Genomic DNA, 16,742 nt, shown 5'->3' on the forward strand with positions numbered 1-16,742 from the left:
CACGAGTACTACTTCAGGAGTAGCTGTCGTGTTCCCGATGCGTCTATCTTTAGGTCCCAGTAATCTGAAATCTGAATGTCTTCTCCTTTATTTGGGCCCAATAATTTACATGGAGCACCTATTATGTAACTATAATTTACTTTATGTCATCTTCATTTTACACTTTGGCAAGACATTGATTACAAACGTGATGCGCGCTAGCGGGTGACATTATCCTTGCGTTCGCAGACGAGCGGGTGGTTCACACTCCAGCCTTCCGTAGGGAAAACTGCGCTTGGGTCCGGCCGAGGCCCCAGCGGAGTGGTCCTCCGAGCGCCAGGGGTCGCTGTAGCTCCGAGGGGCCGCGCCGGGACGCTCTCGTGTGGCCGCCCCGCCTCGGGCCCCCGGGCCGAGTGGGCGGGCACGACTGCGCCCAGGTCGCGAGGCGCCCTTCGACCAGCAGCGCCCGGGGCGGGCGGGTATAAATGGAGCGGTGGCTCCCCCGGCCGCCTCTCTCCGCCCCGGGTCGCCGCAGCCTCCACCACTTTCGGGCCTAGGAGCCTGAAGCAAAAAAAAAAAAAAAGAAAAAGATAAAAAAAAAACCCGAAAACGCTTTAAAATTAAAAAAAAAAAGAGAGAAAGAAAAAGAAAAAAACGAATCCTCTTCGGAGAACCCGCGGGGAAGTCACTTTCGCACGCTTCCGGCCTGCCCGCCGCCGCCGCACCTGGGCGTCTGTCGGTCCCCGTCCGTCGGTCCGGTGGTGAGCCGCCCGCGCGCCCGCGTCCACGCGCCGCCGCCCGGTTGCGCCGCGTGGCAGCCCCGCGCCCGCCGCCCTCGCCCCCCGCGCGCCGGCCTCCCCGCACCACGTGTCCGCGCTGCCCTTCGCCGGCCCGGCGTGGGAGGCGGCTGCGCGCTCGGGCCGCCCGGGGCTTGCCGAGTCGGCACCGACAAATATTTGGTTTCCCTCTTCCCCGGGCTGCTGTAATCTTAAACCGCCGGGAGCCCGAGGCCTATATTTATAGAGAAACGCGCGTCCCGGAGGCTGCCGTGGGCACCGCTGGGTTGCCTCTGGAAATTTTTTTGTCATTCGGAGGGGAGTCCCCGTTTTAATTTTTTTCCCTTTTTTTGAAATTGGGAGCTTCAGACCAGGACAGCTGAAAAAATTACAAACTCCCAGGGAGGGCCATATTGTTTTTGAGAGCCTTTTGTCTGCGGTTTGGCAGTCTCGTCCGAGCCGTCCCCGAACTCCTCTCCGGCCCTCGGAGCCGACTCCCAGCTTCTCCGAGCTTCACTGCCACCTGTGAGCCGCGGCGTGGGCCACGGCTCCGAGCGGAGCCCCCTTTGTCCTGTGCGGTCCCTCTTAAGAAGTCCTCCTGGCGGGGCTCGGGGTGGTGGGGGCTGGGGAGATGAACGCTGCGGCCAGCAGCTACCCCATGGCCTCCCTGTACGTGGGTGACCTGCACTCGGACGTCACCGAGGCCATGCTGTACGAAAAGTTCAGTCCTGCGGGGCCTGTGCTGTCCATCCGGGTCTGCCGCGATATGATCACCCGCCGCTCCCTGGGTTATGCCTACGTCAACTTCCAGCAGCCGGCTGACGGTGAGTACAAGCTGTGGCCACAAACCTGTGGGCTCCCAGGAGACCCTGGGAGTCCTCCAGGCGGGTCCCCACCCCCGGGGAGGGGGCATCGCCACAGCGCACAGAAGCCTTAGTGGCGGACGGCATGCGGGGGTTGAGCCCCCGGAATCCTGGCATCAGATGACCAGAGTTTCAGTCTTGCTTCCCCCACTTGCTAACTGGGTGACCTTGGGCTAATCAGTGGTGGGAGGAGGGGGTGTTGGAGCCCAAGGAGGACCAGAAGGAAGTTGCTGTCATTCCATGTGTGTGTGTGTGTGTGTGTGTGTGTGTGTGTGTGTGTGTGTGTTGAGGGGCTGCTCTGTTAAGAGAACCTTTATTGGCCAGGGGCTTCGGCCCCTCACAGGCCTGAGGAAAAGGCAGGGTGATCGGAACACAATTTCTTCCAACATTTCACATGGCAGAACTGCTCTCCCCTCCCCTCACTTGACCCTAAGCTTCAGAGTCTCTGGTTTTGTGCTGGTGGATCTTTCAGGGCAGGTAGGAGGCCGGGGAACAATTCTGTGGACTGAACTTGAGCAGGTGCCTGTGTTAGCACCACCAGAGTATGTGGTGCCAGGCCAGCTCCCTGGGCTTTGGAGCAGGTTGCGCAGGTAGTCGGGGACGCACCGCTTGGAAATCCGCTAGGCTGTGGGGGATTATCACCTCACCTGTGGACAGTGCTTTACGCTTGTCAAAAACCCTTTCACTTCATCTCATCTGAAAGAGATAGGACTTCCGAAGAGGAAAAGGAACTGCGAAAGGTTGGAGGCTAAGCTGGGACTGTGGGTGCAGTGCTCTGCCAGCCCTAACTGGGGCTGGAGCATGTTGAGGTATGCTGCAGGCCTGGCCTGAGTGGGGCCAGAAGAAACCTAATCGGGGGCTGCACGTGACTCCAGAACAGAAGGGAACAACTGTAGAGAGACAGACCATTCCTGGGAGAAATAAGCCATCCTGTGGCAGAGGATCTCCAGGTCCCTGTTTTTGCCCCCACTTGGTCCACTGTCCGTGAAACCTACAGAATGTCACTTGCCCAGGATGCAGCTGAGACCAGAGAAGTGGACTTGTTGAGAGACACAGCACTGCTCCGGTCAGTTCAGTGGGGTCTGGGTTTTTTCCTGGCCACCGGGCCCAGGGAGGTAGCTGAGTGTGGCCTTTTTAGAGGGGAGCAGTGGGCCCTTTGGCTCTTGTCAGCCTCCTTGACTCTTGTGAACAAAAGTCCTGTCACTTAGAGATGGTAGCGCAAGCCATTGGTTAGTGTGTCTGCCAGCACATACCTCTGCAGGACCTCTCCTGCTATAAATAAGTGCAGCCAGATTTGTCAGACTAAGCCGGCTTGCCGTGTGCAGTGCTGTCTGGAAATAGACAGGAGCCGTGTTGAAATGGGCTTCTTCCTTGCTAATTCATGAAACAGTTTGGGGTCACAGGCTGTGGATCAGAGTCCTCACAAGCGAGCACTTCTTTCCTGGACACTTGCTGACTTGGACCTGTCGTCCGTCTCCTCTTTGCCTGACCATCTTCCCTCATACTGAACGAATCTAGCTGAGAACAGTGGGAAAGGGGGTTGGAAGTGCTGAAAAGGAGCTACTCTGCTGGCTGACTGGACAGATGAGCTTGTGGAGGGGCAGAGTTAGGGATCTTGTCTCTGTTCTAAGTGAGATGGTGCCTTGAGGCAGGGGTAATACCCCCTACCCCAATCCCTTCCTGGAGGGGGAGGTTCTGGGTGGTGTCAGTGTGTAAGTCAGGAAAAGTGGGTCTGAATTGTTTACTGCCAGTAAAGAGAAGTGTTCTGCTGCCAGATGGTGTATACCTGGATTTGGTTGAGAAGTGAAGGAGCATCCCAAAGCACTGGGTTGAGAACTTGATTGGGCACTGGGACATCTGGAATTCCTTGGAACTCAGACGGAGGCTTCAGACAGCCTAGAAACCCCTAGGTGCAGGGCCTGCCTGTGCTGGCAACTTAGGCAGCGAGGTGTTGCAGTTTCATCCTTCTCATTCTGATAATAGAAAGAACATTTCCATGTGTGACCATCATTCTGATAATTAAGGTTTTTTGTCTGAATTTCCCCAGAAATTGAAAATACAGGACACTGGGCTGAATTCAGAGATAGCACATTTTCCCCAGTTGATTGTTCACAGGATTTTTTTTAGTCATTCGTCCAATAGACGAGTTGTAAACTAAGTGACAGCTAGTTGATAAAGCTGATGCAATATGTCACTGAAAAATAATCAGAAAGTCTGCCATTGGTTTCTTAAACGGCAGTTAGTTATACTGTTTAGCCATCCTGATCATGAGTTTGTCCATTTGATAAGATGGATCATTTCACCTGTTTCACCTCCCTCCCTGTGGGTAGTAGGCCGCACAGGCTGCAAAGTCTCTCTAGATGATATAAAGCTTAATCAAATGTAAGGTGTTATCATTTGATGCATTTAGATTATCTTGCCTAACTGCCTTACCCTAGAGGGACTGAGACCTCTGCCATGAAGGAAGACGATCTGCTAGAACTTCTATCCTCAGTAGTGTTGCAGGCTAGAGGAAACGGACGTCGTTTAATTTTAATAGAGTTCCCTGTATCAGAGTGCTTACCTTGAAAAGTCTTGGAGCTATCTGTTCCTAGGATGGTGACAATCATTTAAGTACACAAGGTAATGTTTTATATCCTCGACGAGAATGTGTTTCTGTTTTGCAGCTGAGCGGGCCTTGGACACCATGAACTTTGATGTAATTAAGGGAAAGCCGATCCGGATCATGTGGTCTCAGAGGGATCCGTCTCTGAGAAAATCTGGTGTGGGAAACGTCTTCATCAAGAATCTGGACAAATCTATAGATAACAAGGCACTTTATGATACTTTTTCTGCTTTTGGGAACATTCTGTCCTGCAAGGTAAACACTGATTAAATGATTTCCAGCAGAATAATTAACTGAATCATAAAAACAAATATTAAGTGGGGAATTGCCTTGGAATTGGGCGGCCGGGTATGATAATTTTCAAAATGCTGGAAATGGCTCAGAAGTCTAAAAGTTCCCTGTAGATAATCTCAGTGCCACAGCCCAGCATAAACCAGCAGGTGCTTTCTTGTCTTTGTTTATTCTTCCTTCTGCCTGAAATATCCTTCCTGTTTCCTAACTTTGGAAGGCATCAAAAGGTTCTCTTGGGGGGGAGGGTGGCAAGTACCCGAGCAATGCCTGGTCTCCAGGAAGCTGTACTTAGTCATTTTAGAAGCATGAATTCACCCTCTTCCTTCTCCATGCACCTGTTTCTGTGGGGGCATTTTGCGCAACTTGTGTGGTGGTGGTTTGCATAGCTGACTCCCCACCAGACTGAAATTCTGTTGTGGGCTTGGAAAATGGTTTGTCTTTCTGTAACCTTGTGGTTTCGTACCCAGATCTCAAAATATTTTTTTAATGAAATAAAACTTTTGGAATAGAACACAGCCTTATGGTGGCTACCATTTGTAAGTGGAACATACTAGGTACCTGCTGTAATCTCCTTCCTTTTGACCTTGGATGGGCTAGAGGCCTCTCAGACTCAGGAGCCCACCTGGCTCTCTAGTCCTTGGAGCTGGGCAGTGGTGCTGAAGTGGCCCGCCTTATCTTTGACAGGTGGTGTGTGATGAGAACGGCTCTAAGGGTTATGCCTTTGTCCACTTCGAGACCCAGGAGGCTGCCGACAAGGCCATCGAGAAGATGAACGGCATGCTCCTCAATGACCGCAAAGTGTGAGTGTCCCAGTCCGGAGCGACAGCCATCGCATGAGCCAGCCGTGGCCCCACCTCGGTATTAACTGGCACACACAAGGCGGCTACTGGTTCTCTCGGCCCAAGTGTGGCCTGCTCCTACCTCTCCACTCCAGGGCTGGTGAGTCTCCCTGCCTGAGCTGTGGCAGCCCTTTTGACTCGCCAAGGTGGGCTTCCAGCCCAAGCCGTGGCCGGCCTGCCGCCTCTCCCTTAGAAGCATCCATCTGTGGGTTTTGTGAGCATTGGCAACAGGGGCTGGAAGGCAGCTCTTGAGCCCACTCTGAGCAGGGGTCTTGGCCAGCGGCAGAGTGGAGAGGGCCCTGGACTGACCAGAAGCTGTGTACTAGCCACGTGACCTTGACTTTCCATGACTCAGGTCTGTCCACGGGGTCACTCGCTAGGAGTTGATGCCAAATTGTCCCCTCCACTTGGCTAACTTATAACTCAGTGGCCTTCAAAATACTAGGCTGGCTCCACAGTAGTACTTTTACAGTGAAAAATCTCATCCCAGTGCAGAAGAATGTTCATAATAGACCATGTTGCTTTGGTGTGGTTACCTTATAATGGAGAGATGGGGCTCTTAGTTAAGTCATACAGAGAGAAGGGACCATACAGTAAATCTTCGTTATGACAAGCAAAAGTCTTTTCTGTCCTTTGTGTTACTGAACAGACTAGGGAATGGGTTGCATTGATGATGTGTTTGTGCCCAGTGGTCAAATCTTCTAAGGGTATCACTAGAAAGAAATCTAAAAGATTTTTAATGTGAGGGTACCTTTTCCGGTTAAGCGTTAGCAGCACCAAAATGAATACAGTGAAAAACAAAGGCTGCCTTTTGGTTCACTCCAACAATCTCACTCCTAGGATTAACCACTGTTAACAGTTTGGTTTGTATCCTTCCAGACCTTTTCTATGCATTTACATAGATGTACAGAAATGAACGTTTTAAAAACATGGTCATCAGGTTTCTTCACGAAGGCAGTGTGATGTGGTAGGAGGGGCCTTGGCCTGAGCCAGGAGCCCTGGGGCTGATCCTTGAAGGATAGTCCCGCCTCTTTCTCTTTCTGCTGGGGAATTGGGGCATCTCTGAGCTTGCTCTCTTGGTGGTTGGAGGGGGACTCATGTTTTAACCTCTCCTGTCAGCCTTTAATCTGCATTCCTTTGGGCCCCTGGAAATCATGTTTTGTTCCTCTGAGTAATCAGTATTTTTCATGGTTTCTTTTTAGGTTTGTGGGCAGATTCAAGTCTCGAAAAGAGCGGGAAGCTGAACTTGGAGCCAAAGCCAAGGAATTCACCAATGTTTACATCAAAAACTTTGGGGAAGAGGTTGATGATGAAAATCTGAAAGAGCTATTTAGCCAGTTTGGTAAGTCAGGGTCCCTTGCCCCGCTGTGTCCCACCAGACCTGGAATTCATCTTTTTACTTATTTAAGAGATGTGGGCATCTAGACCCAGAAGTAAAATGCCTTATATGGCAAAGGCCACAGGGTAGATAGGAATAGACCCCAGGCCTCAGCTCTTGGCTTCATCCTATTTTGTCCCATTCCCAAGACCATCTCAGCAGCTTGGTCAGAATTAGAAGGCCAGGAATGGTGCCTCTTCACTCCGTCTGGCCTCAGCAGGAGCTTCAAGTGAGCTCCCAAAGAAGCCTCTCTTTGAGCTGTGGTAGAGATGCTGTTACTAATAGTTCTGTCCTTTGGCAATAGGTAAGACCCTAAGTGTCAAGGTGATGAGAGATCCCAGTGGGAAATCCAAAGGCTTTGGCTTTGTGAGTTACGAAAAACACGAGGATGCCAATAAGGTGAGAGTGACATGAGGGTTGGGGAAAATTTGTAGGGAGTGGCCCCAGCGTGTGGGCAGGGTCTTACCATCACATAGGGTGGAGCTGGCATTCCCTGAGAATCTAGTAGTTATGTGCAGTCTCTGTGCTCTGGAGTTACCTTCCTGAGGCATTTCACATAACTTTTCAAAGCATTTGGCATGTGCCCATCATCTCAGCTCTGCAGGCCTGTAGGTTGAAAGTACAAGGCAGGGATTTGTTCCCACTTATAGGTGAGGGAACCAAGAGCCCAGAGTTGCCAATCTGGGAGCAATAGCCACTTCTGGGGAAAGCATTGTGCTCGGCCCTCAACACTCAGTATCCTCGAGAGAACCTGAGAGATGGAGTGACAGCCACTTTATCAGCCTAGGCTCATGTCTGCTGTGTTTGTATTTATGCAGCTGTGCGATTTTTTCACTATTATCTCGACCAATGACCCATTTAAACATTAACCCTACTTTACTGATGAGAAGGTTTGGATTGGCCTAGGTGACTTAGAGGGAAATTAGTTTTTAGCCCTATAGGGAAGATTTCTTTTTCTCAGAATATTTGGTGGGACTTAACAGACCTCCGGAGCAAGGCCCCTGCCTCTGCATCTTGGTTTAAAGTCATGTATTTCCTCTTCAGGCTGTGGAAGAGATGAATGGAAAAGAAATCACCGGGAAGGTCATTTTCGTTGGCCGTGCACAGAAGAAAGTGGAGCGGCAGGCTGAGTTAAAGCGGAAGTTTGAACAGCTGAAGCAGGAGAGGATCAGTCGCTATCAGGTGAGAGGTGGGCTCTGCCCAGCCTACCAGCAGGGATAAGCACCCTTTAACTGGCAGGCTTTCTCTTTGGGGACCATGCGTTTGCTCTTCTGATTTCTCCCAAGATCAAGTTTAAAAGGATATACCTACCAGATACAGTGGCAATTCCAGTACAGGGACAAAGATTTAAATTATTTATTTAGGGACTCTGTTCTGGAATCCTCAGTCTGTTCTTAGTCTTGAGGTTCTGTTTACTTAAATGATAGCCATTTGTCTGGAATGGTGGCAGAGAGAGCCCTGCTGGGGTCAGTGGTTAGCCTGAGCAGCTGCGAGGAAGGCTGGGACTGCATTGATGGTCCTGTCCAGTCTTCAGGCAGTTCTTCCTCAGCTTTGATCCTGCATCAGAATCCCCTGCAGAGCTTGGGGAAACAGAGCTGGGCGCACAGCTTGTGCCTCATTAGTGGCAGGTGCTTGCCTGAGAATGCGCATTTCTAACGAGTCTGGAGATCAAATTTTGAGAACCACGGTTTTAGGGCATGTGTAACAGAGATCTTTCTGCTTCAGGGGGTGAATCTCTACATTAAGAACTTGGATGACACCATCGATGACGAGAAGTTAAGAAAAGAGTTTTCTCCTTTTGGATCAATCACCAGTGCTAAGGTATTCGATAGTGAGATTCCGGGATTGAAAACAAGTTATAATCCTGTAGAAGTTTATTGCATTTATTTCATTGAGGGGATAGGATCTAAATTTTGTTTATTTCTGAGAGTAGCTACCACATTGGCCTAGGAATTTCTCCTGGCTTCACTTACCATCTGAGTATATGCTCTGGAGAAGGGCAGTCATTGGGTTAACGTTGCACTGTCTGCCAGGCACCGGGATGTGGAGATGAACCTGACTCAGTCCCTCTCTTCCTGCCCCCGAGAGCACCTGAATCTTTCCCATTCTCTGCTGCTTCGTGCTGGTGTGGGGACAGATGGTGCTACAATATGAGCAGAGGAAATCCAGACGGGCTGTTTTCCATTTGTCTTGGGGCCTGTCTCTACAACTCTGCCACACTTTTCAAATGAAGGTGTTTTGAGGATTTTGGAATGGGGTCTCATAAGGAGAGGAGAGTGGAAAGTTTGTTTTTCTGTGTCTTGCATCTGCTTGATTTTCCTTGTTAATTACATCAACTGAGTTAGCCAGGGGCAGTAAGTGCAAACCCCCTTATAAAAATAAGGAGTTGAGTCCTTGAGCAAGAGCATACTGGTTAGGTGAAGATGTCACACCACATGTCCTAAGTGCTCTGGGTTTGTGGTGGGAACTGGTGGTGTCTGAAAGTTTGGGGCAGAGCCTCCTACAGACTCTGTTGCCACTTCACAGAGGTGCAGCCCACATCACAGAGTCCTTCAGGTGACGAGAAGGGAGGCCAGTGGGCCAGTAAAGATTTGGCAACCCTGCCCTGGCCCTTAGCTTGTCACTCGCAGTCCAGGAGCATTATCAGTGGTAGCAGGGTGTTGGCCAGAGGCCACCCTCAGGAATTTCCTCAGTTCCTCGCCCCCTCCCTCTTATCACCCTCTTGATGGGCCTCCAGCAGTGTAACAAATGATAGATAGTCTCTTCTAGCTGACCAGCACAGGAGTCGTGATGGTATTTGCAAGAAGAGAGCAGAAGCACCGTATCTTGAAGTTTCCTGGGTGCCATTTCCAAGATGAAGATGTCATAGTACTTTCACATGCATTATTGGTCCACCTTGTTGGTAGGCAGTTGTTGGGTGGTTACATGTCTTTACTCCCCAGGCCTTCTCTTTAGGAGATTCTCCAGGGTGTGAGCTAATGATCCAAGCCCACATGGTCACATTGCTCCCAGTGCTTCTGAGGGGAGAGGCTGGGAAAAGCAAGAAATGAGCTGCTCAGGCAAGGAAAAAGCCTTTTTTATTTTTCTTTCTTCTTTAAGCAGTATAGCATAGAGATTACAGAGCAGGGCTTGAATCCAGCTGCCTGTCTCCTGGCTGGTTGTCCTTCTGCTGTGTTTATTCCCATTGAATTGAGGGTGGCACACATTGATTCTACAACTCCTGAAGTTCAGTTCACCAAGATGTTGGGCAGACGAGTTCTGCAAATAAATTGCTTGACGCTGCTGTCCAGATCTCTGAGTTCCTGGAGATAGCTATACTTCTGGGTTTCAGAAAACATCTTTGGGTTCCTGCTTCAGCCTTTAGGCATCTCACAATATTTGGGAACTTCAGTCACTTGGGGATCTAAAAGAGCAAAACGCTTAGTTTCTCCCTTAGAGCTGGTGACTCAGTTGGTCTGGGGTCCATTATGGGACTGGGCTGAGATGCCCTGACTCGCCCTGGCAACTCTCACATGGGGAGCCCAGGTTTCAACACATGGACACCTTTGTCCTAAGTGGTTGGTCTCGTTTTTGTAGGTGATGCTAGAGGATGGGAGAAGCAAAGGATTTGGCTTTGTCTGCTTCTCATCCCCTGAAGAGGCAACCAAAGCAGTCACGGAGATGAATGGACGCATCGTGGGCTCCAAGCCACTGTATGTCGCTCTGGCCCAGAGAAAGGAGGAGAGGAAGGCACACCTGACCAACCAGTATATGCAGCGGGTGGCCGGGATGAGGGCACTGCCTGCCAACGCCATCTTAAATCAGTTCCAGCCTGCAGCTGGGGGCTACTTCGTGCCAGCAGTTCCACAGGTGGGTCTGCTGTCCGTTCGTGCCTCTTTGGAACCTGCCTGCTGACAGCTGCTCCTACCGTCCACAGTGGTGGGGGAGATGGACTTTTGGATATTGGAGCTTTAGAATGTCAGAGTAAAGATCCTTCAAATAAAACAAGGAAGGACTTACTCGTGGGCATGCACACACAGTGGCAAGGGTAGAGTAGAAGAATTGCTGTTACCTGACTCCTCCTCACCCACGCCCTTGAGTAGAGAGGGCCTCTGTCCCAAATAATCAGCCTAGAGCCTGATACGGAGATGAGATGAGATACTACTCTAGTGTGGCTTCAGGTCCTTAAATAAAAGGGCTTGGTTGCTCTTTCTTCCAGGCTCAGGGAAGACCTCCATATTACACACCTAACCAGTTAGCACAGATGAGGCCTAATCCACGCTGGCAGCAAGGTGGGAGACCTCAAGGTAGGTGGTGGGGAACAGTGATCTGATCCCCCAGGATGTACCTGTCCTGGGCTCCCCCACCTCCCCTCCCTGCCTGCTCTGGGGTACAGCCTAGGTTTGGTCCATGTCGTTCACCAGTGATGTGCGATTTTTGTCTCTTTACCAGGCTTCCAAGGAATGCCAAGTGCTATACGCCAGTCTGGGCCTCGTCCAGCTCTTCGCCATCTGGCTCCAACTGGTAATGCTCCGGCCTCTCGCGGCCTCCCTACTACCGCTCAGAGAGTCGGTGAGCAAACTGGCCTTGAAGTGTGGCCCGGGGAGGAGGGAGTCAGGACGACTAGGCTCTGCCCAGGGTTGGTCCGTTCGTTGGGCTCACCGTGTTGTCCGGTCCTGGTTCTGTAATCTTAGCTGTGTGCTTAGGTAGGTACTTGAGCAGCAGGAAAACAACCTGTGTTCTGAGTGTTGGTTCCTTTTAAGATTCTTTGCCTCATCGGTGACTGTGTGAAAAAGTTTAAGTGTAGGAATGTGTTAGCTGAATGACTGACAGCTGCAGAGGCAGCCTGTTCTTTGGGTGGGGTTGGGAGATTCCAGGCACTTCTTTGCAGATTATGTCCTATATTCCAACCAGGAGGTGGCAAGAGTTGTATGTTATCTGTTGGCTCTTCCTCGAAAGTAGCGCTAGTGGCCCCATGTGTGCTGTGTGCTGTGTGAACATGCTTTGGAATTGCTCCTTCCGTGGGACGTGGCCAGTTGGACGTCTGCCGCCAACACTGATGTGCATTTGCTGGTCTGTTGTAGGGTCTGAGTGCCCGGACCGCTTGGCTATGGACTTTGGTGGGGCTGGTGCCGCCCAGCAAGGGCTGACTGACAGCTGCCAGTCTGGAGGTGGTATTGGATGCACAGAGAATGGGGAAAGATGGGATTTGACGGGTCTTTGCCCAGACCGTTGGGCTTTAATTTCACTTGTCCTTCTCCTAAGGTGTTCCCACAGCTGTGCAGAACTTAGCGCCTCGGGCTGCTGTTGCTGCCGCTGCTCCTCGGGCTGTTGCACCTTACAAATACGCCTCCAGCGTCCGCAGTCCTCACCCTGCCATCCAGCCCCTGCAGGTGAGGTCCACCAAGCAGAACCCTAGAAGGGTTTCCCCTGTCTCCCCATGATATAAAAGCTGCCTTGCTTGGATTCCTTTCGTAGGTATTAAATGCCTGCTCTGTGTCAGGGGGCTGTGTCCAGTGGGGGACTCTAGTGGGAGAGAAGGGGCTTGCAGGTGTTCTTCCTGAGGAGAGTTGACTCAGCAGTGGCCCGGGGAGGAGAAGCCTGCTTCCTGCTCTCCTCCTCACAATGTGCAGGGGCTCTCGCAGCTCTGAGCTTCCATTTCACTTTCACATCCAGCGGCTGAGTTGATCCTTAGTTGTTCTGCAAGATAGGGGTGAACATCTTACAGATGAAAGGCTTGGCTTCAGAGGTATTAGGTTAGGTTGGGTTGGAGGAATTGGACCCTGATCCCAGGTTTTCTGAGCTAGAACTGCTGTCTCTAGAGCTGGGCCCCTCAGGCAGGACAGACAGGGAGCTTGTAATGGAACTCTGCAGTTTGCCTGGGGGAGAGGTGCTGGGACTTGTTCCCTCCTGCTCCATGCTCTAGGTTGGAAATTTCCCAGAAGGCCTGTGTGAAATATTTTTTGTCTACAAGGCCCTTCTTTTAAATGACTGTGACTGGTATTGACATTGCATGTTGACTGTCCTCAAGCATTTGATGTAATAAATACGTGGTGCAGTAAGGGGGATACAGGATGCAAATATAAGCATTTTGCTATTTCTGTCCTTTGCCCCAGTTTCTACTGGGAGCTCACACCTAAAGGAAAACTTCCAGCAGACAACTGCACATACCAGTGTTCACAGGACCTTGTTAATCATCAAGGCTTCGATGCTTTTGGTAATTACCATCACTGGCCTTGAGTCAATTAAAATCATTTGGTAGATGACTGCCTAGCACTGTAGGTTTTTCTTAATCATTTCGCTTCCCTTCGAGTAGCATGCCATTTCAATTGGTTGTGGTTTTTTTCCTCACACCACTCTACCTCCCTCTCAGTCCGCCAAGACTGAAGTCAGTTCCCCGACAGCAAGGACAACTGCTTCCATCTCCTCTTTGACTCAGTAGACTTGAGTGGGGGGCTCATGACCACTGTCACTGTCCTTTCCATGTGTTAACCTGCCGCCTCTCCTGGTTCCCAGGCACCCCAGCCTGCGGTCCACGTGCAGGGGCAGGAGCCACTGACCGCCTCCATGCTGGCTGCAGCACCCCCCCAGGAACAGAAGCAGATGCTGGGTGAGGGAGCCATGTGCTTGCAGAAGTGGGGGGGGCGGCCGGGGGGGGGGGGTCGACGCTGAACTACTGACCTAGACGCCAGCGTCCATCCTCTACTGGGATTCCACTGGGTTTTTCATGGAATACCTTCCCACAGGTGAACGTCTGTTCCCACTCATCCAGACGATGCACTCGAACCTGGCTGGGAAGATAACTGGGATGCTGCTGGAGATTGACAACTCGGAGCTGCTGCACATGCTGGAGTCCCCCGAGTCTCTCCGCTCCAAGGTGGGCGGGTTCTCAGAGCCTGTGGCCTCTGCTCACTGGGTTCAGGAGGACGAGGGGCGGCCTGGAACACCCAGGAGTGGCAGAGAGGAGTCTGCTACCCCCATGACCACTTCCTTGTGCCTCACCTGTGACCTAAGGACTGCTGGGTTGTGGGGATCTGGGAAGGTGGTCAGCACCAGGAGACGCCCCACTGGGCCTGGCTCCAGGGACGGGCGGAGGGGCTCTCCTCGGATGTTGCTGACCACCTGGACATTTCTCACAGGTGGATGAGGCTGTGGCGGTCCTTCAGGCTCATCATGCCAAGAAAGAAGCTGCTCAGAAGGTGGGCGCTGTCGCTGCTGCTACCTCTTAGACAAGGACGAACCGTATGTTTGGCTGTTTTTCTTTTCTGCAGTGATTTTAACTCCTGAATACCCCCCTGAAAGATAAACGTGGGCAGAGGCAGGGGAAGAGAGCACATGGTAAGGGCCAGGGCTGGAGTGTTGGTAGGGCTTGACCTAGCCCCGTGTTCACGGCCTGAGCCCTGTCATTTGGAGTTGAAGTAGGGATGCCCGGGAAAGGTCGAGGGTGGGGCTTACCATGCAGTAGCCGCAGAGTCACTGGTTCTTAACCAGGGGTGCCTCCTCAGAGGACATTTGGAGACATTTTGGTTGTCACAACTGGGAATGTGTTGCTGGTATCTAGTTGAGTAGAGGGCAGGGATGCTGCTGAACAACCTAAAATACACGGGAATACCCCCAGCAGAATTACCTGGGCCAGAATGTCAGTGGGCACCAAGGCTAAGAAACCCTGCTCTGCAGTACTTCTATAAGAGATGTCTCTGAGGTTTTTCGATTATGTATTTATTGTGTTGGTGCTTTTCTTTTCAGGATTCAAAAGCCAAATAAACCCTCATGGAATTCAGCTCAAGGTTTGAAGACTTCCTAGCTTGTCCTATGGACCTCAACACCAAGAACCGCAATTGCAAATTTAATAGGTCATTTTGTATCAAAAGGTCAATTATGAAGCACCTAGAATTTTTCAATTTAAAGAATATATTCTCTGGGCTCTGATATGGCCCAGACAGTGTTAACATTTTTTTTCTATTGTGGGTTTTGATTTTTTTCCCCCAGAAATTGGTTTTATTTGATGTACCCAAGTCTTAAGTTTCTCAATAAAGAAAAAAATCTCCATAAAACTGACTGGTTTTCTGACCACAGTTTTCTGTAAATTCGAGTGTCCGCTGAAAGTAACTTTTGGATGTAAATAAGGTCAATAAATGAAGTTCTATAAGCAGATTGTTTTGGGTTAACAAGGTGTGTAGAACTGTCCCATTGCATTCTATCATGGGAGGACGTAAACAGAAGTCTTTGGGATTGGAATGAAAACTGACCTTTTCCAGTCCTCTAGTCACTGCTGAGTTCTCCAAATTTGCTGGCATATTGAGTGCAACATTTTGACAGCATGTTTTAGGATTTGGAATAGCTCAACTGGAATTCCATCACCTCCACTAGCTTTGTTCATAGTGGTGCTTCCTAAGGCCCACTTGACTTCACATTCCATGATGTCTGGCTCTAGGTGAGTGATCATACCATCATGATTATCTGGGTCATGAAAATCTTTTTTGTGTGGTTCTGTGTATTCTTGCCCCCTCTTAATATCTTGTGCTTCTGTTAGGTCCATACCATTTCTGTCCTTTATTGAGCCCAACTTTGCATGAAATGTTCCCTTGGTATATCTAATTTTCTTGAGATCTCTAGTCTTTCCCATTCTATTGTTTTCCTCTATTTCTTTGATCAATGAGGAAGGCTTTTTTTTTATCTCTCCTTGCTGTTCTTTGGAACTCTGCATTCAAATGGGTATACCTTTTCTTTTCTCATTTGCTTTTCGCTTCTCTTTTCACAGCTATTTGTAAGGCCTCAGACAGCCATTTTGCTTTTTTGCATTTCTTTTTCTTGAGGATGGTCTTGATGCCTGTCTCCTAAACAATGTCACGAACCTCCATCCATAGTTCATCAGGCACTCTATCAGACCTAATCCCTTGAATCTTGTTTCTCACTTCTACTGTATAATTGTAAGGGATTTGGTTTAGGTCATACCTGAGTGGTCTAGTGGTTCTTCCCTACTTTTAAGTCTGAATTTGGCGATAAGGAGTTCATGATCTGAGCCACAGTCAACTCCCCATCTTGTTTTTGCTGACTGTATAGAGCTTCTCCATCTTTGGCTGCAAAGAATATAATCTATCTCTTTTCGGTATTGACCAGCTGGATCCATGTGTAGGATCTTTTGTGTTGTTGGAAGAGGGTGTTTGCTATAACCAGTGTGTTCTCTTGGAGAAACTCAATTAGCCCGTGCCCTGCTTCATTCTGTACTCCAAGGCCAAATTTGCCTGTTCCTCCAGGTGTTTCTTGACTTCCATTTTTGCATTCCAGTCCCCTATAATGAAAAGGACATCTTTTTTGGATGTTAGTTCTAGAAGGTCTTGTAGGTCTTCATAGGTTCAACTTCAGCTTCTTCAGCATTGCTGCTCAGGGCATAGACTTGGATTACCATGATATTGAATGATTTCCCTTGGAAACAGATCATTCTGTCATTCTTAAGATTGCATCCAAATACTGCTGTTTGGACTCTTGTTGACTGACGGATGCTCCATTTCTAAGGGATTCTTGCCCACAGTAGTAGATATAATGGTAATCTGTATTAAATTCACCCATTCCAGTGCATTTTAGTTCACGGATTCCTAAAATGTTGATGTTCACTCTTGCCATCTCCTGTTTGACCACTTCTAATTTGCCTTTATTTATGGATGGACATGAGTTTGAGTAAACTCTGGGAGTTGGTGATGGACAAGGAGGCCTGGCGTGCTGGGATTCATGGGGTCACAAAGAGTCGGACACGACTGAGTGACTGAACTGAACTGAACTCAACATAAACCTAACCTTCCAGGTTCCTATGCAATATTACTCTACAGCATCAGACCTTGCTTCTGTCACCAGTCACATCCACAACTGGGTGTTGTATTTGCTTTGGCTCCATCTTGTCATTCTTTCTGGAGTTACTTCACTGATCTCCAGTAGCATCTTGGGTACCTACTGAACTGGGGAGTTCATCTTTCAGTGTCCTATCTTTTGCCTTTTCATACTGTTCATGGTGTTCTCAAGGCAAGAATACTTAAG

The 16,742-nt window shown here is 49.8% G+C and overlaps 1 protein-coding gene and 1 non-coding gene across 7 annotated transcripts; both read left to right on the forward strand.

Moving 5' to 3' along the window:
- Positions 1 to 455: 455 nt before the first annotated feature.
- On the forward strand, positions 456 to 14,764 carry PABPC4 (poly(A) binding protein cytoplasmic 4). Of its 6 annotated transcripts, none has more exons than XM_065915865.1 (16): positions 456 to 1,579; positions 4,285 to 4,478; positions 5,199 to 5,314; positions 6,556 to 6,695; positions 7,036 to 7,130; positions 7,776 to 7,913; positions 8,457 to 8,552; positions 10,308 to 10,580; positions 10,930 to 11,002; positions 11,163 to 11,282; positions 11,795 to 11,881; positions 11,976 to 12,103; positions 13,227 to 13,320; positions 13,457 to 13,587; positions 13,850 to 13,952; positions 14,457 to 14,764. In XM_065915865.1, exons 1-15 carry the CDS (start codon positions 1,387 to 1,389, stop codon positions 13,937 to 13,939), a joined length of 1,968 nt encoding a protein of 655 aa, XP_065771937.1. In that variant the 5' UTR covers positions 456 to 1,386; the 3' UTR covers positions 13,940 to 13,952; positions 14,457 to 14,764. The 6 variants fall into 6 exon arrangements, with proteins under 6 accessions (XP_065771937.1, XP_065771951.1, XP_065771955.1 ...); XM_065915879.1 differs by having other exon boundaries at positions 11,163 to 11,234; XM_065915858.1 differs by having other exon boundaries at positions 457 to 1,579; positions 10,930 to 11,017.
- LOC136156444 (small nucleolar RNA SNORA55) lies at positions 8,819 to 8,953 on the forward strand. The gene has a single exon (XR_010660996.1). It is a non-coding gene; the product is annotated as a small nucleolar RNA SNORA55 (small nucleolar RNA).
- Positions 14,765 to 16,742: the final 1,978 nt, after the last annotated feature.

The sequence above is a fragment of the Muntiacus reevesi genome, chromosome 1 (genome assembly GCF_963930625.1).
Source record: "Muntiacus reevesi chromosome 1, mMunRee1.1, whole genome shotgun sequence".
Classification (NCBI taxonomy): domain Eukaryota; kingdom Metazoa; phylum Chordata; class Mammalia; order Artiodactyla; family Cervidae; genus Muntiacus; species Muntiacus reevesi.